This window comes from Rana temporaria, chromosome 11 (assembly GCF_905171775.1).
Source record: "Rana temporaria chromosome 11, aRanTem1.1, whole genome shotgun sequence".
NCBI lineage: Eukaryota > Metazoa > Chordata > Amphibia > Anura > Ranidae > Rana > Rana temporaria.
The window spans coordinates 22146889-22169196 of NC_053499.1; the positions used below are offsets into that span (position 1 = coordinate 22146889).

At 43.9% G+C, this 22308-nt stretch overlaps 1 protein-coding gene across 1 annotated transcript in view; it reads right to left on the bottom strand.

Moving 5' to 3' along the window:
• The window catches only part of TPCN2 (two pore segment channel 2), a 55368-nt gene that overhangs the window by 20516 nt on the left and 12544 nt on the right, over positions 1 to 22308 (bottom strand). The window contains exons 5-16 of the mRNA XM_040328155.1: positions 21038 to 21154; positions 19256 to 19362; positions 17968 to 18040; positions 15742 to 15841; positions 13348 to 13413; positions 11539 to 11603; positions 9026 to 9129; positions 5808 to 5889; positions 5646 to 5732; positions 2607 to 2726; positions 1004 to 1063; positions 368 to 496 (exon numbers count right to left, since the gene is read on the bottom strand). Coding sequence (XP_040184089.1) covers positions 368 to 496; positions 1004 to 1063; positions 2607 to 2726; positions 5646 to 5732; positions 5808 to 5889; positions 9026 to 9129; positions 11539 to 11603; positions 13348 to 13413; positions 15742 to 15841; positions 17968 to 18040; positions 19256 to 19362; positions 21038 to 21154 — 1110 coding nt within the window. The remainder of the gene's footprint in view (positions 1 to 367; positions 497 to 1003; positions 1064 to 2606; positions 2727 to 5645; positions 5733 to 5807; positions 5890 to 9025; positions 9130 to 11538; positions 11604 to 13347; positions 13414 to 15741; positions 15842 to 17967; positions 18041 to 19255; positions 19363 to 21037; positions 21155 to 22308) is intronic.

The window sequence follows — 22308 nt, forward strand, 5'->3', positions numbered from 1 at the left end:
AAAAAAATCACTTTGGAAGGATTTGGGATTAAGCCCAGGTTCACACTGAGCTGCGGGAATGAAGCCGTGCGAGTTCAGGACGATTTCACTCCCGCATGTCAGTCCCGATTTCGGCTGCGATTCCACAGACATCTGTGTGGGTTTCTGCACGGATGAGAATGGAAATCGCACCACGAAATCGCAAAAAGTAGTACAGAAACAACTTTTTGAAATCGGTGCGGCTCTGCACCACTTAGGACGGTGCTATTGCCGGCAATTGTCGCCGATTTGACATGCCAAATCACACCAATGTGAGCCAAGGCTTAACACCAGAAAACATGCACAGCACACACACACACAACGACTCCAGCTAAGAAGAATGTCCTACCAGTAAGATGAAGGTTAGAAACCCGTCAAAAATGTTGCTTGGATAGGAGAGGTAGTTCTTTATTCCCAGGGAAAAGATTTTCAGGCTCATCTCCAGAGTGTAGTACAGGATGAAGAAACAGTTGATGGCCTGCGGATAATGGAGTGGACAGTTACAGAATACCAGTTGCTTTAAAGGGGTGTCCCAGTCATTTTTAATGTTTATTAAAAGTCAGCCGCTACAAAAAAAGTGTAGCAGCTGGCTTTTAATAAACATACACTCGCCTTCTCCACGTTCCAGTGACACGCCGGCCAGGGCTCCGCTCCCCCCCCCCCCCCCTCTCCGGCCGGCGTCGTCATTCTAAGTGTGGGCACCCGGCCGTGACAGCTTTCGGCTTCACGGACCTCTCCCCTGGCCGTTATATAATGCGTACCTGTGGGCAGAGATAACTCCGCCCACAGTACAGTCTCTCTCAGTACCAGCATTGGAACACAAAGCGTATTCCAGCACTCCGCTGCCACACTCTATTTGGTGCCCAACAGCCTGCGGGCTGCACACAGTAGGCTGGTGGGCCACATGTTGGGCACCAGGGTTTTAGACAAACTCAATTATATCACGTTAAAGCCACGTTATCTAAGAAACAAAAGAGGTACCTACTCCTAAAGAGAAGTCATCGCGTTCACTCCCAGCTTTCTCTGCATCGATCATCAAGACAACCTAGACAGGCATCAGATAACAAGAAAATCATGATCTATGTGCCCACCAACTCTCCGAATAAAGTCCAACACAAAAGTAACAACAATAAGCACATTGCAGTAACCCAGCAACCAGAAACATTTTCCAATTTAACATTTAAAGCATTTTGAAAAGTCCATTATTATTTGGGGGCAATGGCTTCTATGGTAGGCTGCATCACTGAATGCAATACCCAAAGCTCTATTGCTGGTGATGCTATCCAAGGATGAAAAACGGTGCTCGTGGCTGGGATGTACAGTCCAGCAAAACTTTTAACATTGATAGATACAAGCTGGCAACTCGGGGGACTCAAATGTTGAAAATCTCCATCAGCTACACAAGTACATCCAGAAAAACAATGCCAACGTGTTTCGGCCGCAGCCTTACTAACAACATGCTAGGAGTAAGGCCACACTGGCCGAAACACGTTAGCATTGTTTTACTGGATGTACTTATGTAGCCAACAAAATGTTCAAATGTTTCAATCCACAGAGTTGCCAGCTTATATCTATGGCATGCTGCATGAGAGATTCCTTGTATGTAAATAAATTAGATATATCCTGAAAAATCTGTGAATATTTACTGAACATAAATTTAATGCTTCTGGACCATTTTGGGGTATTATTAATATAAATGCTAAGCTGATGCAGAACTGCACTATAACAGATCGGATTGGATAATTGGACCATTAGTTTATGAAAGCATGCAGAGGAATGTGCGGGTCACCAGAGGGAACAGTGCCCCATCGCCGGGGGTCACCAGAGGGAACAGTGCCCCATCGCCGGGGGTTACCAGAGGGAACAGTGCCCCATCGCCGGGGGTCACCAGAGGGAACAGTGCCCCATCGCCGGGGGTCACCAGAGGGAACAGTGCCCCATCACTGGGGTCAGCAGAGGGTACAGTGCCCCATCACTGGGGTCAGCAGAGGGTACAGTGCCCCATCACTGGGGTCAGCAGAGGGAACAGTGCCCCATCACTGGGGTCAGCAGAGGGAACAGTGCCCCATTGCTGGTGTCAGTGGCAGGAGGTATACCTCAAGTATGCCTTGTACACACGATCAGAATTTCCATTGAAAAAAGTCTGACGGAATTTTTTCATCGGATATTCCGACAGTGTGGGCCCCATCAGAGTTTATAAATAGAACATAGAAAAAAATCCTATCGTAAATTCCGATCGTCTGTGTGGAACTCCGACGGAGAAAAAAAACACGCATGCTCAGAATCAAGTCGACGCATGCTCGGAAGCATTGAACTTCAATTTTTCCTCGGCTCGTCGTAGTGTTTTACCTCGTCGCGTTTTGGACGGTCAGAATTTGGTCTGACAGTGTGTATGCAAGACGGCTTGAACGGAATACTGACGGAAAATTCCATCAGATTTTATCCCATCAGAAATTCTGATCGTGTGTACGGGGCATAAGAGGAGACAGGTGAAGATCCTAAGCAAGCAGGCATACAGTACAATAAAATGACAAGTTGTGAGGAGGAGGCTTCCCCTGCTATACTCTTATTCCATGTCTGTTACTTACACAGATAGAAATGAGATTGGCCAAAGCCACAAAGTTCCCCAGATAGTCGAAGTACCGATGGCTTCCGACGATCTGCAAAATCTGCAAGAATCTAGACTGGTACACAGGCTGGGGCGGGTGCTGCAAAAAAAGCCACCACAACAACTTTATTACATTTCTTTAATTCTTACAGGTATATTTCAGAAAATAATTTGATTTCTCTCCTTTGCAAACATGGCAGCAGTTATCCAACTGGTAAACAAGATATGGCAACTGAACACTGGACTCTGGGAAGAAAAGTGTACCCATGTTCTGAATGCCTGGTGTTAGAGCTGCACGATTCTGGTCAAAATGAGAATCACGATTCTTTTGCTTAGACTAAAGATCACGATTCTCAAAAACTGAATGCCAGAAACCCCCCCCCCCAAAAAAAATTAACAAATAAAACTGTGATTTTTCTGAAATATGAATATATAAAAAAAGAGACCAGTGATATGTCTATAATGTTAAAGATCATATAACTCCTATGAAAAAGGCAGAATCAAACTTTGATTCTGCTTTTTTCATAGGAGTTATATGGTCTTTAACATTATAGACATATCACTGGTCTCTTTTTTTATACATCAGAAGCAGTACTGCCAGCAACCATTGGGTGGCGCATGGATACACACAGTTGTACAGAACTGTGAGAAAGATTAATACATCAGAAGCAGTACCTGCCGGCAACCACTGGGTGGCGCATGGATACAAACTACTGTTGTACAGAACTGCGAGAGAAGCCCAGGCATCCATCCAGCGGCGCAGGCTGCTGACGTCGGTTCCGATATCGGCGCCATTTGCGTTCCACGCTGGTTACGTGGAACCAGCGCTGAACACAGAAGAATCGCGGGTCATCCCGCGGGCGGGGAGAATCGAGATCGCGATTCTCTCCGCGATTAATCGTGCAGCTCTACCTGGTGTTCAGACAGCAGGGTTGAAGACAATCATGGTTCCCCAGATTTAGAATGATTGGATGTAAATTGCAGACCCTTTTATTTGCCAAGGGGATTCACGGCAGTATTCGTCCTTGCGGTATACGTCCTACCAGATGCGAATGCTGCTGTAACTTTGGATAATTTGGCAAAAGTGATAAGCAAACTCCAGTGTGCATATCCTGATGGGGTGCTTGGGATTGCTGGTGATATCAGCCACGGAAATTTGAGGTCAACTTTCCAAGGATTCCATCAATTCGTGAAGTGTGCAACTAGGGATGTAAACACACTTGATAAGGTTTACTCCAATGCTAGGGAAGCATATAGAACTGTTCCATCATCTCAGTCAGTCAGATCATATATCCCTCTTTTTTATTCTGCAGTACATTCTAATTAGGCAGAGAACTTCTCCAGAGAGCAAGGGGATAAGGATTTGGCCAGAGGGTTCTCTTGACTGTTTTAAGAGGACCAACTGGAAATTTTAAAAAAAACATGACCTAAAAACATGCGCACTGAAACAGTACAGAGTTACATTAGTACAGTACTCGCGTAGACCAGCCTTTTTCAACCCTGGGGTGCCTTGGCAAAATTTCTAAAAATTGCCCCAAAATTGTATACAAGCCGGCATGTGGATGAATGCTGCCTTTTAGTTACACTAAGACCCCTTTCACACTGAAGCGTTTTTACAGCGTTTTAGCGTTAAAAATAGCGCTATTAAAACACTCTCCATGCATCTCAATGGACCCTTTCACGCAAGCAGCATCTTTGGAGCAGCTTTTGGGCACTCAGAAAAAAAACGCTCCAAAAACGCCCCTCTCCATTGAAATTAATTGAAAGCGCTGTAAAAACGCCTTACCCTTTCACACTGAGGGGCGTTGAGAAAAGTCCTGCAAGCAGCATCTTTGGAGCAGCTTTTGGGCCCTGAAAAAAAACACTCCAAAAACGCCCCTCTCGGTGATTTCTGTCGGCTCGGAATTTCGCCAGCACAATCCAGAGGGGAACTGTAACGAGACCCTTGCTCGCTCGCTTCCGCTCTCCCGACACTCCTCTGCTACTAGTGAGTCAGCTTGCAGATCGCAACGTCTGATGGTTCGGTCATCCAAGGCTCCGGGATCCGAACTACAGCTATGTGCCGTTCGGAATCCATTAGAACAAACACCAGGCAGGCTGTATGTAAGTTCAAACAGGAAGACCTTTATTGGAAGTACACAACACACTTTTAAACAGAATTTGGAACATCCCGCCCCCAACCACCGCTTTCCTATTGGTCAATTGTAAAGTACATGTAGTCCTCCTTCAGGTCCTCCTTAGCCATGCAAATGAGGACTTGAAAATCAGTCAGCAGGGATTGGTCCGATAGCTTGATTAGAAGGACTGTTATGTGTAATGAGACAGAAGCCCCAGGGGGCAATCAATGTACACAATAGCCAGACACAGAACAATGGAGCCGTCTGGCCTTAAGTCAGAGCAGAAGACCCCCCACTGTGTAACAGATTTCAAGGAGGAACCCTTTCTCTCATTCCAAGGTCCATGACAGGAACCACATCAATAGGAGAAACCATATCGGCAGATCACCCGCATCCTAATGACCAATGGCGTCATAAGTTGATAAGGATGCGAGTTGCCTGCATAACATCCTTGTTTGGCCCTCCCCAGCCCCTCTCCATCAGCGGTGGGGTCACATTAGCTGAGTGATGGAGAAACATTGGAATACTAGTCCGTACCAGTGCGCAAATGTGCATTTGCTTTGAAAAAAGAAATCACCTCCAATGTTGGGTGTCCTACTTGGACTTAGATGTTGCTGCATTATGTAAAACTATTGGAATCGTTTCTACATTTTAGAATGGGGTGCCTTGAGTCTGTCCATAATTTTTAAAGGGTGCCTTGACTGAAAAAAGGTTGAGAAACACTGGTGTAGACATTGTTACAGAAAGGAAGCTGTATCAAGGTTCCCCCCCCCCCCCATCAGAAGCCCTGGATGACCAAGAGAGAATGTTGTCATGAATGAGAAGAAAAATCAGGATTTCCAAGAGCTGCATCAGAAAAAACCTGACGACACCAAGCGTCACCCCACACCTATACAACTCACCTGTCTGACCGGATCCTTATCCAGTTCATCAAATAGTTTCTGAAACTGCTCTGCAGGGAGAACACCGCTGGGGAAGCATCTTGCCTTCTACGATGAAAACAAAATGTATGTTTTTTTTTTAATAAAAATGAAAAAACAATCCCACCCACCTCTCGATTTTACCTCGATGATTGCCAATTTGCAGTAGCCATCCATTTTAACGTCCTGTAAGACATTAATGAAGGTCACACAGTCCACACAGACCCTAAAGAGAAAGTTCATTTAGATCACGGATTCAGTTTAAGCTGAACTCCATCCAAAACATTTTTTTTTGAAAAGTAGTATGGCTATATGAGAAAACAATCAAACATACTCGCCTTAACGCTGCAGCATCGGTCCGATATTGCAGCTGTTCCCCCGCTGGCTCCAAGCCCGAGAACTGAGCAATCACATAACAGGTGATCTCTCAGTTCTCAATCAGCATGGAATGGAGAGCAATGACTGTCAGTCACCGCTCTCTCCGCCCTGGAGTGGTGACCGACAATCATTGCTCTCCGTTCCAAGCTGATTGAGAACTAAGAGGTCAAGCGTTATGTGATCACAACATCAGGGGTCAGATCCACGAAGAAGTTACGTCAGCGTATCTATTGATACTCCGCGTAACTTCTAGTTTGCTCCGGCGTATCTTTGTTTTGTATCCACAAAACAAGATACGCCTGAAGCTGTGCTAGATCCGACTGATGTACGTCTTAGTATGCCGTCGGATCTAAGGTGCATATTTACGCTGGCCGCTAGGTGGTGCTTCCGTTGATTTCCGCGTCGAGTATGCAAATTAGCTAGATACGCCAATCCACAAACGTACGTCCGGCGCATTTTTTTACGATGTTTGCGTATGGCTTTTTTTGGCGTAACGTTACCCCTGCTCTATGAGGCGTACACAATGTTAAGTATGGACGTCGGGCCAGCGTAAAATTTTCCGTTGTGTACGTCGTTTGCGTAAAACGTTCGCGAATAGGGCTTTGCGTAAATTACGTTCACGTCGAAAGCATTGACTATTTGCGACGTGATTTCGAGCGTGCGCAATGGGATACCCCCACGGACGGCGCATGCGCCATTCAAAAAAAAAAAAAACGTCATTTACGTGGGGTCAAGTAGAATTAACATAAAACACGCCCACATCTTTGTCATTTGAATTCCGCGCCCTTACGCCGGCAGATTTACGCTACGCCGCCGTAACTTTGGAGGCAAGTGCTTTGTGAATACAGCACTTGCCTCTCAAAGTAGCGGCGGCGTAGCGTAAAAACGATACGCTTGCTTAAAAATACGCCGATCTACGTGGATCTGGCCCCAGGTGTCTAAAGCAGATAAACAGCTGCCTAGAGCCAAAGCCAGATGTCTATCAGGCAGCTGGGTGGCTCCCTACAATATGGTCGGGATCTTTCCAGAGCATGGAGTGGCTCTGTGACATCAGCCGACACTGGCAATATAAAAATTTGAATACAAGAGCACTATCCAATGCTAAATGCTTACAAATCATTACCATAGTGTAATAAATTGATGTAAATAACAAAAAATCGAATAGCCCGCTATTGGCTGATTCTGGGTCACAGGAGAGCAATTGCACTCCTGTGACTCACTTGGACATACTTCTTTTCTTTTTCTAAAGACACACATGTGGAAGGCTAGAACCTGCAGCAGATTGTATCACTTTGGAGAGATTGTACCTCACTTCCTGTCTGAGCGATTGGAAATAAGGGGGACAGGAAGTAACAAAAAATCTCTACAATGGGGACGGATACAACATCAGCAACACTGTAGTGGGCTGTGGAAGGAGATGCATTGTGGGGCCCTGATTTGGTGTCTGTATCTTCCTAGCCTTGATGAATTATTTGTACTGGAGTCCCACAGATAAAAAGCAGACAGAAAATCTCGCCAATGGAAACACAGAAAGCAAAAAAAAAAAAATATTAAAGTTGTAGATATAGAGCTTGGAACGCTTCTATTATGGAACGTAAAGAGGAACTCTGCCGAGAACCAAGGGCATCTAAAATTGCAGTGGATAAAAAAAAAAAAAAAAAAAAAAACACATTCTGTAATCAAAATATAAAATACTTATGTACAAAATTATTTATTGTGCATCTAAAGCCAAATCATTTGTTCATTTTGAAAAAATCTAGAGCATGCTAAAACCCCATCAGGTTTACTTTTTGCTTTCTAGATCCCATTAAAGATATTTTCATTTCAATTCCTATTCTGGAGGTAAAAAAAGGAAATTTCATTAAAGTGACAGGAAATCCACAGGTGTCCCCATTGAGGATTTAGCTCCACTTCTATTCCATTCGCAGCTGGAGAGATGTTAAAGCCCCAATGTTTACTGCCCCCCCCCCCCCCCCCCCCCAATGACAACGGATCAGTTGGATAACGCAAGAGGGCGTATCTCTCCAGCGGGGACACCGGCAACAATATAAACCTCATAAAGAAAGGAATATGTAGAAGCCCATCACATTGGGTCTCTAGGACAAGGCCTAATTTTGGGTGAAAGGCATCAAACTTATCCGGGGAGGATGTCGCAGGCATAGCTTTGTGTTTGCCTGCACAGAACAATAAAGCTATACTTGCATTGGATTTGTTTCCCCCTTTTGAATTTACTAGTAATATGGAGCTTATAATCTTTCTCCCTCCATCCAAAAATGTTGGCTATAGATACAATTAAAAAAAAAAAAAAAAAAAAAATCACCAAAAATACAGATTAGACCCCCTGTCAAGTTGTGTCTGTGCCCCCGTTAGGGAGCGTCACCCTTTCTATTTCTCCTGCTCATCATCATTGAAAGTAAAAGTAAATCACACATATTTGGTTGTCCCCAGAAAAGTAATAAAGGGAAAATCTTCTAATAGGGACACTAGATTTGGTGACCTGGGGGCCACAATGTATTCCCTTAATTTTCAGGGATTTCCTCTCACTTCCTGTTTTGGCTATGGGACAGGAAGTGAAGGGAAATCTTCCCAATGGGACACAGATGGCAAAAAAAAGAAAAAAAAAAGAAAAAAAAAAGAAATAAAAGTTTTGTCTATAAATCTACTTTCATTTTCCAATTTTAGATTGCAGACTTAATATCCAATATATAACTGATCTGCCCTTCCATACTGCACTGACAATGGATGTGGTCAAAGAAAAAGCTTCTTCTTTAGAAACATCGGTAACATAATCCTCAGTTTTGCCCAAACTGCGGCGCCGGCTGCTCCCAAACTGCGGCGCCGGCTCCCCCCAAAACTGCGGCGCCGGTTGCCCCAAAACTGCGGCGCCGGCTGCCCTCAAGCAAGCAGCCACTCTGAGGGCCAAGTCAGCCTAACCACTGACTAGTCATGAGTTTGTATTTCCAAAAGCAAAGCAAGTTTCTTACGCTTGATCACAATTGTGGGATGTGAGCTCTCTGTGGAAGGAAAGAATTTCAAAGGCAGCTCTAATTCCTAACCGCCGTCTGAGCAGGGAGGCCTGAACAGATTTCTGAGGGAGAGAAAAAAAAAAAAAGAAACGGAAAAAAATAAATCAATGTGAACATAATTGGCTGACTGTACCGCATCAAAACAGTAACTAAAATTTCACACAGTGTGCCGAAAGAAAACATACTATGGGGTTGACTTGGGCCCCTTTCACACTGCTGAGAATTGAAAGTCGTACAATTTCAGGGAATGCCTGTTGTCATGATCAGTGTTGTTGCCTGGGTCACCTGCTGGTGGCACTATTGCTTTCAGCACCAAAGGGTGTAATTCTGGTAACCACCAGCGGGTGTCTCCCAGTAGATGGACTTATCATTAATTAAGCTGCACCTAATGTGAGCTGCTGGGAGTATACAAGGCTCAGGGCTTCACTAAGGCTCAGGGCTTTAGTATCCTCTCTGCAAGCCTTGTCCCTGCCTGACCTGATCCATTTGCCCGAATCTGTGCCTGATCTGCTTCCTGCCCTGTCCTGGACTCTGTTTCCTGTAGCCTGTCCCTGAGTCTTGTCCCCTGATTCCCCTTGTTACTGCTCCCTCCATTTGGCCTCCTGTCCCCCCTTGTCTCTCGTCCCTGTCTTGCTTATGTATATGTGCTCCTGTTCTTGTATATATTAGTTAGTTAGATTAGGTGTTTTTGGGGTTTGCTTTTTCTTATATTCATTTATTTTATGCATTGCTTGTTTTTGGTTTGCATGTGTGCCTTTATCTTTAATAAATATATATTTTTCACTTACTTTTGTGCCCGATTCCTTAAAGGGGTTGTAAAGGTAAACGTTTTTCCACCTTAATGCAGGGGTCTTCAAACTTTCTAAACAAAGGGCCTTCAGACCTGGGGAGGGCCAGATCATGGCCAGCGGGAGTGGAAATTTTTCTGGCATCAGTAGGAGTAAACATCACCACTTTTGATATTAGGTTAGAGGGGAAGTGCCCCATTGTTGCCCCATTGTTGGTATCATAAGGAAGAATAGTGCCCTATTATTAATGTCAGTGGGAGAAATGGTGCTCCATTGTTGGTGTTCGATGGCAAAATAGTGTCTTGAATCAGTGCGAGGAGAAGTCCCCCAAGGGCCGTATAAAAGCAAACAAAGGGCCGCATCCGGCCCCCGGGCCGCAGTTTGGAGATCCCTGTCTTAATGCATTCTATGCATTAAGGTAAAAAAACATCAGAGGAATAGTGCCCCCCCCCGAGCCCCTGTTTACTTACCTGACCCTTCGAAAGTCCCACGCCATGAACGCACAGGCTTCTCGGGTCATTCATTGGTTGATTGAAAGCAGCGCAGCCATTGGCTCACGCTGCTGTCAATCATATCCAATGACGATGCGCGCCGGGGTGGGGCCGAGTGATACCGTGAGCGCCTATGGCCGCTGGCTGTATCACAGGATCGCGCCTGCAACAGCTCACCACCATGCGAGCTCGCATGAAGGTGATGAGTTCTTGCGAGGGGGAGCCGAGACAGACGCCGGGGGACCCCAGAAGACGAGGATCGGGGCCGCTCTGTGCAAAACGTGCCACACAGTGGAGGCAAGTATAACATGTTTGTTATTTTTAAAGAAATAAAAAAAATTACCTTTACATACCCTTTTAATCCAGCCCACTGATCTGTTTAGCCTGTGCTGGATGCTTGTGTTAGGAATCCCTGACACCTGTGTAAACTTGAGGTCTATGGTTCTCAACTCGCATCAAAAGTAGTACAGGTGCGACCATATGAATTGTACTCATTGGAAATCATGGGGTACGATTTGTCATGTGACTTTGCAGTCCCAAGTTGCAGGACAAGTCGCACAAGTGTGAAAAGGGCCTTACTATAACTGGGGAGTGCAAAATCTGGTGCAGCTCTGCAGAGAACCCAATCAGCTTCCAGATTTTATTGTCAAAGCTTAATGGAACAAGCTGAAGTTAGAAGCCGATTGGCTACCATGCACAGCTGCATCAGATTTTGCACTCTCCAGTATTAGTAAATCAACCCCAGTGTATGGCCAAAGGTTTGTGGACACCTGACCATCACACCTAAATGAGCTTGACAAGCCTCCACACCGCTACCTTTGAAGCTTGAAAAGCCTCCATTATTCTGAAAAGGCTTTCCAACATCCACCATTCCATTCACCCTCCACATGCATTCACACCGCATTTCTTTGAAAAAACGCAAAGATTTCAACTTAAAATGCATTTTCATGCAGTAAAATGAATGCGTTTTACTGAAGAAAAAAACAATTGTGAATAGGCCTTGCTGGGTAATCGCACGCCATTCCTGCTCTATTCTACGAGGTTGTTGAGCACAAGATCTGCAAATATATAGATTGCGGCATGAACCTAGAGGTCAGATTTCTAGCGCTTGCTCTGTGATCTATAATGGATAATACAATGGTTTACAATGGGCTTGTTACAGTTTTCATAAAAATTGTAACACTGATCTCACCAATAAATAGCCCCGGAATTGATTGTAGATTATGGCTGTCAGCAAGTTCATCAAAATAAGACTGCCTGTGTAATACAGAAAGTAATGGGGGGGGGAAAACAAAAACAAAATTAAAGCCAAGAAACAGCAGAAAGTGCTTAGAAAATGTTTTACTTTGGATGAGCCAAGAGCACTTAAGCAAGCAATAGACTGATCAAAACGTGTCCGGTTCACCATGAACTGGCCGAATTGCAATCCATCTATGGGCAGGCTGGCAGTACTGAAGTCTATCGATCGGCTTCAGTACAACCAGCATGTCGTTTTTTTTTGGGGGGGGGGGGGGGGGGTTATTTTTTTTTTTTTACGATTACTGCCGCTGGCTATATAATGCAGTGGGAGGGATTCCCTCAATGACTGTATTTATTGGGGAAGCGAGCAATTTTCTTAGACCACTTCAATACTGGGCACTTGTACCCCCTTCCTGCCCAGGCCAATTTTCAGCGCTGTCGCATTTTAAATGACAATTGCGCGGTCATGCAACACTGTACCCAAATAAAGTATTTTTTTCCCCCAAAAATAGAGCTTTCTTTTAGTGGCATTTGATCACCTCTGGGGTTTAATTTTTGCTAGAGAAAAAAAAAAAAAAACGAACATTTAAAAAAAAAAAAATTGTTTTGGTTATAAAATTTTGTAAATAAGCAAGTTGTCTCCTTCACTGAATGGCACGGATGATTAGGCACTAATATGCTTTACTGATGGGCATGCATAGGCGGCACTGATAAGGAAGCACTGATTGGCATTACTGATGGGCACTGATTGGCATCTCTAATGGGCACTGATTGGCATCTCTAATGGGCACTGATTGGCATCTCTAATGGGCACTGATTGGCATCTCTAATGGGCACTGATTGGCATCTCTAATGGGCACTGATTGGCATCTCTAATGGGCACTGATTGGCATCTCTAATGGGTCTGCACCAATAATTAATCAACGCACTGATTATCAGCGCAGACCCCCCCTGTCAGGAGAGTCTGCAATCGGCTCTCCTCTACTCGAGCCATGTCAGGACGCCCTCTAGCACACAGCTCCTTTATCTGCAACGTAGAGAGCGTCCTGACACTCCTGTACTCCAAGGGAGGGGGCGAGCACGACACTCCACACCAGGGAGAAAGCCTTGCAATACTGTGTGTACTTACAGACAGAAGAACAAGAAGTGAGGATTTCTCAGAAGAAATAAGGACATTTAAAAGCAAAATGGAAGGATGAGGCAAGTGAAGGAGGACTGCACTAGGGTAAAGGAAGCTATTTAGGGAAAACATGGTTTTACCTTTACAACCCCTTTAACACCTAGCCGCATTTAGAAGATGTGGCAGAGAGGGATGGAAGGGACAAAGTAAAAGTTTCATTGGGGAGTCAGGCAGGTCAATGTCCAGGATCAATTTACTTTGGGATCAACCAGAAGGGCTGCAGCTTGGGGCACTCATCACCACATGTGAAGGAATGTGCTACGGTGCCCATACTTCCTCCAGTAGATGCCCGAAAGAGGTGGAAAGATTTTTAGCCAGTCTAGAGGGGACCCTATACCAACGTGAGAGTAATTTAAAAACATTTTCTTGGATTTTCGTAAAAAAGTCTGCATTCTAATTTACAAGGCAATGCGTTCATCTTAACGTCACAATTTTTTACGTGTTTTTTTTATTTTTATAAGCGGTGTTGCTGGTTTAGCCTGTTAACTATATGTCACATAAATGGCGGGGGGGTAATTGTACCAACATTAACAGCACAGCAATAAAACCTCTCAATGCTGTGACTCCACCATGGAGACTCACCTATAACTGTGAAGATAATGAAGAACAAGGAATAGGCTCTGTTGTAGGAATAGGCTGGAATCATCACTGTTATAAAAAGAAGACAGAAACCTTTTACATTCTCAGTACTAATGCAAACAAGAAATCACAGGTCAATGATGAGAATATAGTAAGCTAGAATTAGGTGTGCTGTAGAGCCAGACATAAAGTTCACCTAAAAAGGTTCATAGTAAGAGAGAAACTCTAAAGTAGCTTTTGCTGTAAATAATTTCCTAAATCATTAATATATTTTTAAGCCACTTCATGAATAAAAAGAAAAAAATTTTTTATTTTTTTATTATTTTTTTAATACTGTAATGGTCTCTGAAAATTATAGTATTAAAAACAGGAGCACCCTGTCACCTACAAGCTGCAGTGGCTTCTGCAAGCTGAAACAATATGGGTTATTTACTAAAGGCAAATCCACTTTGGACCACAAGTGCACTGAAAGTACACTTGGAAGTGCAGTCACTTTAGATCTGAGGGGAAGATCTGAAATGAGGGGAAGCCCTGCTGATTTTATCATCCAATCACGTGCAAGCTAAAATGCCGTTTTTTTTTCCCTTGCATGTCCCCCTCAGATCTACAGCGACTGCACTTGAAAGTGCACTTGTAGTGCAGAGTGGATTTGCCTTTTGTAAATAACCCCCCAATGTTTTTCTAAATAAAGCCTCCAGCTTGTATATGATCCATGTCATAGCGGACATAGTTCTCATATTATGGGGAACCACTCCAAGACCCTTTCCATCTGTCCGTTTTTCATCCATCCGTTGACAGGCAAAAAAAAAAAGTGTTCATTTTGCATTGGTACTGGATGTTAGAAAAAAGAAGGATGAGATCCATATTTTCTTTGGAAAATGTGACTTAAAAAGGAGGGGCACCAGCCCCCCCCTGCCAAATTTCTTTAAGTCAGCAGCTGCAAATACTGTAAGTGCTAACTTAATATTAGGACACTTGCCTGTCCAGGGATCCTGCGATGTTGGCACCCCAGCTGATTTTTCAATTGGCTCTCGGGTGCTGCTGCTGCCATCTCAGGTAAGGGAAGCTGGCGGTGAAGTCTTGTAGCTTTACAGCCGGTTCCCTGCTGCGCTGCGCTTCGTGAATGGCCCAACGGCGGGGGGGCCAACCTGGGAGATCTCGCAGCAGCACTCCCGGATGTGGGGATGGGTACCTTTCAGCACCCTCGTCCCCCCCTATTAGGTGGCAAATGTGGCAGTGGGGGGTAGTAAACAAGCAGAGGTACCACTTGTGGGTGGAGATCCGCTTTAACTGATGAAACAAACAGAACTGATGGTTTGTGCATAAAAAAAAGTGGGTTTGACATTTAGGAGATGTGCAAAGAGTGGACTGGTAAGTATGAAAGATATTTATTAGCAAATCCTCAGCATAGGGATTGTACTGTGCAACATAAAAACCAATTGAGCAGATTGAAGGGGTTCATTGGATACTTATTCTTTACAGCTTTATTGGATATTGATAGAATTACTGGGGCCAAGCTCCCCTTCCCACAAGCTGGTACATGAGTGTCTGCATACTTTAGCTCTCGGGTGGGCAGGGCCGATCCACCATACGAGCTTACTATGCAAGCCGCTTAGGGCAACGCAAAGCTGCAAAGTAATTTTCGGCCCCTCACCCCGCTTCTCAACTCGCTGGCTGCATGGAAGAAGAGGTAAGAAGAGGTAATCTTTAATGTGAAATGTCACCATCGGCAGCGCCCCCCCCCCTGCTTCTCAACTTTAATGTGACATGTCATTTTGCTTAGGGCCCCAGGGAGGTCAGGATCGGCACTGCGGGTAGGCATCATAATGTCACTGCAGGTTGGTGAGGACATCTAATGACATCTTAGTCTTGGGCCTTAGGCCACTTTCACATGGGGCGGATCCGTTTGACGGACTCCACTTGCTCAGCGGGGGAAATCGCTCTGCCGAATCCCGCTGAGCAGTTGGATGACAGGTTTGTGTCCGCTCACTGTGCACAATGGAGACGGACAGAGTCCCATTCTACTCTATCGGAATATCGGATGAAAACGGACTGCCTGTTAGTTTATTCGATCCGCCAGACAGATGGAAAAAAGGACCACCGTCCGTCTGCATTTGGCGGACAGGAGCAGATAGCAGCAGGTGTCAGCAGACATAACTGCTGGCATCTGCCGCTCCATAGGGAAGACTGGAGGGTCCGATCAAGTGCGCCTGAAAAACGGACAGGTGGACCTGATTCGGCAGCCTGTGTGAAAGGGGCCTTAGGGTACACAGAGATTCAAAAGCAAATTCCAACAGTATCCTACGTCTTATTTTTACATTAATCCATCCCTCTTGCACATAATTATGCTGAATTTGTTCTGCTCAGATCGGTGAGACATGAAAAAGAAGGCCGTACCGTCTGGATTATTGGCGGTTGTCAGCAGCACCAGGAGTGAAGTGAGTGAGTCGGGTAGATTGCGGAAATATCTCAGCCACTCCACGTCTAGGCTGGAATCCTGCAAGCAATACAAAGCATAGAAAGACCTGACATCGTACTATTCACAACACACGTCACAATGTCAGCACTGTAAATCAGGGCGAGTGAAAACTATTCCAGCTACTAAAAGACACACAATTCCAACATTTCCAATTTGATAAATGTTCATGGGACTTTTCTATTGGCTATATTGTTTGCCATTCTTTAGATGACCAATTAGAGACAACACTGTCCCCTCCTAAACTTCCACAGTCATTTCCACAAAAGTGAAACCTCGGCTTTGAGAAAGGATCCCCAATTCATGTTTCCCAGTAAAGTATATTCCGCGCCAAGATTCTTACCCTTTAACCACTTCCCGACCGCCTCATGTACATATACGTCGGCAGAATGGCACGGACAGGCACATCAACGTACCTGTACGTGCCTGCCTAGACGTGGGTCGGGGGTCCGATCGGGACCCCCCCCCCCCCGGTACTTGCGGCGGTCGGGTTCCCTCGGGGAGCGATCCGGGACGACGGCGCGGCTATTCTTTTATAGCCGCTCCGTCGCGATCGCTCCCCAGAGCTGAAGAACGGGGAGAGCCGTATGTAAACACGGCTTCCCCGTGCTTCACTGTGGCGGCGTATCGATCGAGTGATCCCTTTTATAGGGGGACACAATCGATGACGTTACACCTACAGCCACACCCCCCTACAGTTGTAAACACACTTCAGGTCATACATAACCCCATCAGCGCCCCCTGTGGTTAACTCCCAAACTGCAACTGTAATTTTCACAATAAACAATGCATTTGAAATGCATTTTTTGCTGTGAAAATGACAATGGTCCCAAAAATGTGTCAAAATTGTCCAAAGTGTCCGCCATAATGTCGCAGTCACGAAAAAAAAAAAAAATTAAAAAAAAAAAAAAAAAAAAAAAAAAAATATAATCGCTGATCGCCGCCATTGGTAGTAAAAAATTTTTTTTTTATAAAAATGCAATAAAACTATCCCCTATTTTGTAAAAACGCTATAAATTTTGCGCAAACCAACCGGTAAACGCTTATTGCGTATTTTTTTACCAAAAATAGGTAGAAGAATACGTATCGGCCTAAACTGAGGAAAAATTTTTTTTTATATATTTTTGGGGGATATTTATTATATCAAAAAGTAAAAAATATAGATTTTTTTTCAAAAATGTCGCTCTATTTTTGTTTATAGCGCAAAACATAAAAACCGCAGAGATGATCAAATACCACCAAAAGAAAGCTCTATTTCTGGGAAAAAAAGGACGCCAATTTTGTTTGGGAGCCACGTCGCACGACCGCGCAATTGTCAGTTAAAGCGACGCAGTGTCGAATCGCAAACAGGGGCCCGGTCTTTTACCTGCATTTTGGTCCGGGTCTTAAGTGGTTAAAAGCACCAGGTTTAAAAAATATAAAAAAGTATTCAAAAACGCTGCTCTGGACTTTACAAATACTTTCAAGTGCAGAGGAGGGGTTTGGGGGTCTTATAGACCCCTGATCTCTCCATAAAGAGTGCCTGTCACTGCCTATTACTGTCGCAAGGGATGTTTACATTCCTTGTGACAGCACACAGTGATAAAAAATAAAATAAAAAGAAGTGTGTCAATTTTTTTATTATACTATATCGGTTGATCCCTAGGTTGTACCCAAGTTAAATCGCTGAATTGACTTGGGTACAACCTGCCTGCCCATAGAAGGATCGAATCTTGGCCGATCCCTGCTGAACCAGCAAAGATTTATTCCATCTATAGCCGGCTTGAGGCTTTCAAGAGGAGAAGGTTTAGTAGAAAGCCTTACTGCAGTGCCCTGTATTTAGGTCCCCAAACATGCTTAGGATGCCTTATTTTTATACAACAGGCCAACAGGGAGTCAATTATAGGAACAGGGGGGTGAAATTCTGGATAAAAAAAAAAAACGTTATACATATAAAATAAAATAATTACAAAAAAGAGTTTAGATAACTCATTATGCCAGATTACCAATTTTATTAGAGGTTTTTGATTCCATTTATGGTCTTAACCTACAATTCACACCTGGTAGCTGATGCCATTGTTTTTTTTCTTTAGGGACAGCAACAGGTCCTCATACTAAACCTATAGAGGAGAATGTAGGAGCTTATATCTCATTAGTAAGTTGGTTACCTTTGAATGAGCAAACAGCAGCATACCAAACATGGTGAAAAGGCACAGATGCAAAGCCAGCAGCAGCATCACACTATTCAGAAACAAACATTTGCATTAGTCTCATTACAAACAACACACATACATCATTTCACTGCTCACCAATGAAAATAGTTACCTTCAACTAAGGACGTCTATAACAAAACAAAAACTACCTTTAAAACATGTAATACACTCCCTTGAAATTCATATATTCTAGATTGTAAGCTCTAACGAGCAGGGCCCTCTGATCCCTCCTGTATTGATTGTATTGTGACTGTACTGTCGTCCCTGATGTAAAGCGCTGCGCAAACTGTTGGCGCTATATAAATCCTGTATAATAATAATAATATTGTGGGGGCAAAAATCAGAAGCATTATATCCCCTTATCCCTCCGGTCACCAAGGAGCTGCAGTTTGACAGGGAACTTCAACTCCATCTGCAGGTGGATTATGGGTACTGCAGTATGTCCATTTAGCTAGAAGGACACCTCCATAACTTTTGGCCCAAAGACTGATATTCTCCTGATGAAGCATTATAATCCTGCGAAACATATTGAGAACAAATGTTATCCACCATATCATGATCCTCCCTAGCAGGGGACATGAATGCTGGTGATATACATGGATTGTTACCATGCACCTTTTATTTGAATATATTTGAATAGGTTTTTTTTTACGTTTTTTTGTACTAATAAATGGATAATTTTATTAAACCATGAGTGTGCCTAGGTTCACACTGCTGCGAATTCAAAATCGCGGTAAAATACGCGATTTTACGGCTGCGATTTCGGCCGCAATTTAATGTAAATCGCGGCCCGAAATCGCAAAAAGTAGTACAGGAACTACTTTTTGAAATCGCAGATGCGGTGTCGCACTGATTAGGACAGTGCCATTGCCGACAATTGCCGCCGATTTGAGATGCGATTTGACATGTCAAATCGCATCTCAAATCGTTCCAAATCGTACCCAGTGTGAACCAGGGCTAAATGCTGTATAAGTTGGTACCAAGATAGTCCTTTAAAACTCCCCTTATGAGTGATCGTTTGGGGACCAACCTCCCTTCTAAATTGGATGATGGTACACCATACTTGGGCTGTATGTAAATTATTATCAATAGAGGCTTTCGTTTCCTATTCCTGTTGACAATGGTCAGCAGGATAAAAGTGAAGGGGGGATATACTCAGCAAGGACAGACAGTAATAAAAACCTGACAGAGGTTTACATATACTTTAACAGTAGAGTAGAAAAGCAATGTCGTGTTTTATTACCTCCCCATCTCTGGCAGGGTTCTCTTAATGCACTTCAGAGTCTTTTTCATGAGAGATGAATTCTGGAGAAGGAAGAAAGGCCGCAGGAGTCTTCTAATTCTCACACCCTGAGAATGATAAATCCCGAACATAAAGGACAAGGCAGAGAGAAATGCATTATTCAAATACCAAATCACTTTAACATAACAGTGTGACCCATGATACTGATGTGCTTCACATACACTAGTGGCCATCATGGGATTGCAGAGCACATTTATCGAGCCAATGCATTTTATGGCTTGGATTAAAAAAGTTTAAAGTGACAAAATAAAGTCATAAAAAAAAACAATAATGCTTAGGGTGCCTCCTGTAGCATGCGGGCACCCAGAACTTCGGAAGGCAAAGAGGACAGTGGACATGATTCGCCTAGGTGGAAGGGAGGGGGGCCGCTGCACTTTTTAAATACAAGTGGATGCAAACCCTCCATACATGTGGTGAAGTGAACAGCCTCAAATGATACACAGGGATTAACCAAATCTCCCTACATAGGTTTTACATGTATATCTGCTGTGTTCACATTTATATACCGTTTAGAAAGTTGAGATTGTGGGAGGAGATTTTCTCTTCCTGGTTAACACAGAGTGTGATGTCTGGGCATACAGCCAAGATAGCTAACATTGCTGATTGGAGGAAAGGTACACACCCCCTCTCACCATAGGCAGAGACTCTCAGAGCTGTTTTGTAATAGGAGCTGCTCTCTGCTACTCTATTTTAGAAACCTCCTTTGACAAAAGATTCAGGCTGCTTTTGTCTAAAAAGTCAAAAAATATGTCAGGAGTTCTCAGGTTGATAACAGAGGAACCGTTCAGAAGAGAGCTATAAGGCTTAGCTCATTGAATAGAGATAACAAAATACTGCAGATATATGTGCCCAGCTCAAATTTCATGAATTGGGTTTACATCCACTTTAAATAATAATAAAATTAAAAAAAACACAGACAGATGTATTCTGGCAGCGGAGGAGAGGAGGGAAGTCTCTCTTGAGGGTAAAGATCCCCTTTAAAATTATATTGTAAATTTAAATATAGTAAAAGTGACCACATTTGAATTGGCACCATTCTCCTGCAAACCTCTATACAGTAGAACACAGGCTGGGGGAGGGAAGGGTAGCATTAGAGGCCAATTAGGAGTGTGCCGACAAAGAACATGCCGACAGGTTGAGAGAAAAAAAGATGAACTCATCAGTCTTCTGCTGCTCCTTCTTGGTCCAATCACAGGCTTGCAGTGGGGAGGTGACAAAGCTGTATTGCTTTGCTGCAGTATACGAATGTCAGGACACCAACTTGTCTAACAGGACTGTATATCTCTCTGCACCCAACAGATACAAATCATCTTCTGTGTATTTACAGTAAAACCTTGGTTTGAGAGCGTTTTGCAAGACAAGCAAACATTTTTAATATATTTTGCCTTGATATACAAGCAATGTCTTTATATAAGAGTAGCGCATATCACAGCGGAGTATAAAAAAGAAGAGGAACCTCTAAGTGTAGCAATATGGTTACATTTAAGTAAGATACAACATTTAGCAACTTATTGCTGCACTTAGAGGCGCCTCTTCTCTTTTATACCCTATAAAAAAAAAATGCTTTGATATACAAGTGCTTTGGATTGCAAGCATGTTTCTGGAAGGAATTATGCTCGCAATCCAAGGTTTTACTGTATTTCACAGTTTGTCTGGAGATCTACTTTATAAAAAACGTTCAAATAAAATATTCAAGTTTGCGGCAGTTTATATGTCTATTACCTCTCTGCACAAGAAGCATAGAGACACCGTCCAATCCACAACGGAAAGCGAGAGCGCCAGGATGTAACACAGCAGCCACTTGTTCTTGATAAACTCATTCCAGCCGATTAGATAACTCTAAAAATGGACAAACATGGAATTAAACTTTTATGGTTTTTAAAAAATAAAAAAAATACATACACTATGGGCCAGATTCTCGTATCCTGGCGTAAAACTATGCGGGCGTAACGTATCTCGTTTACGCTACGCGGCCGCAAGTTTTACGGGCAAGTGCTTGATTCACAAAGCACTTGCCTGTAAAGTTGCGGCGGCGTAGCATAAATCCTCTGGCGCAAGCCCGCCTAATTCAAATGATCCAGGTAGGGGGCGTGGATCATTTAAATTAGGCGCGTTCCCGCGCCGATCGTACTGCGCATGCGCCGTCCCTAAAATTTCCCGACGTGCATTGCGCTAAATGACGTCGCAAGGACGTCATTGGTTTCGACGTTAACGTAAATGGCGTCTAGCGCCATTCACAAACGACTTACACAAACGACGTACATTTTTAAAAATTTCGACGCGGGAACGACGGCCATACTTAACATTGGTTGCCCCTCATATAGCAGGGGCAACTTTACGCGTCGCAAAAGCTACGGAAACGTCGTAAATTCACTGCGTCGACCGCGCGTACGTTCGGGAATCTCGCGTAAATAGCCAATTTGCATAGATGACGGGGAAAAACGACGTCAGTGACACCTAGCGGCGGGAAAAAAATTGCATCCAAGATCTGACAGCGTAAGAGCCTTACGCCTGACAGATCTAATGGATATCTATGCGTAACTGATTCTAAGAATCAGTCGCATAGATACGCCGGGCCAGATTGGGACTTACGACGGCGCAAATGGCGTTGCGCCGTCGTAAGCCCTTTGAGAATCTGGCCCTATATGGCCAGACATTTGTTTTGAATGATTGGGTATGATTAATGCTCCAGCAGACAAAGGCATTTTAGAGAACCGTGAGGTTCCAACCTTGTGGTGACAGTTTGGGGAGGGTTCTTTTCTGTTCCAGCATGACTGTGACCCGATATACAAACCCAACTCCATAAAGACATGGTTTGAGGGGTTTTATGTGGAAAACGAGAGTGCACAGAGTCCTGTCCTCAACCCTACTGAACACCTTGGGGAAGAATTGGAGCACCATTGGGAGCCAGGTCTCCTCATCCATCATCAGCAACTGAGCTCTTTTGGCCCAACAGGCATAAATTCCTCAAAATCTCCTGAATCTTGTGAAAA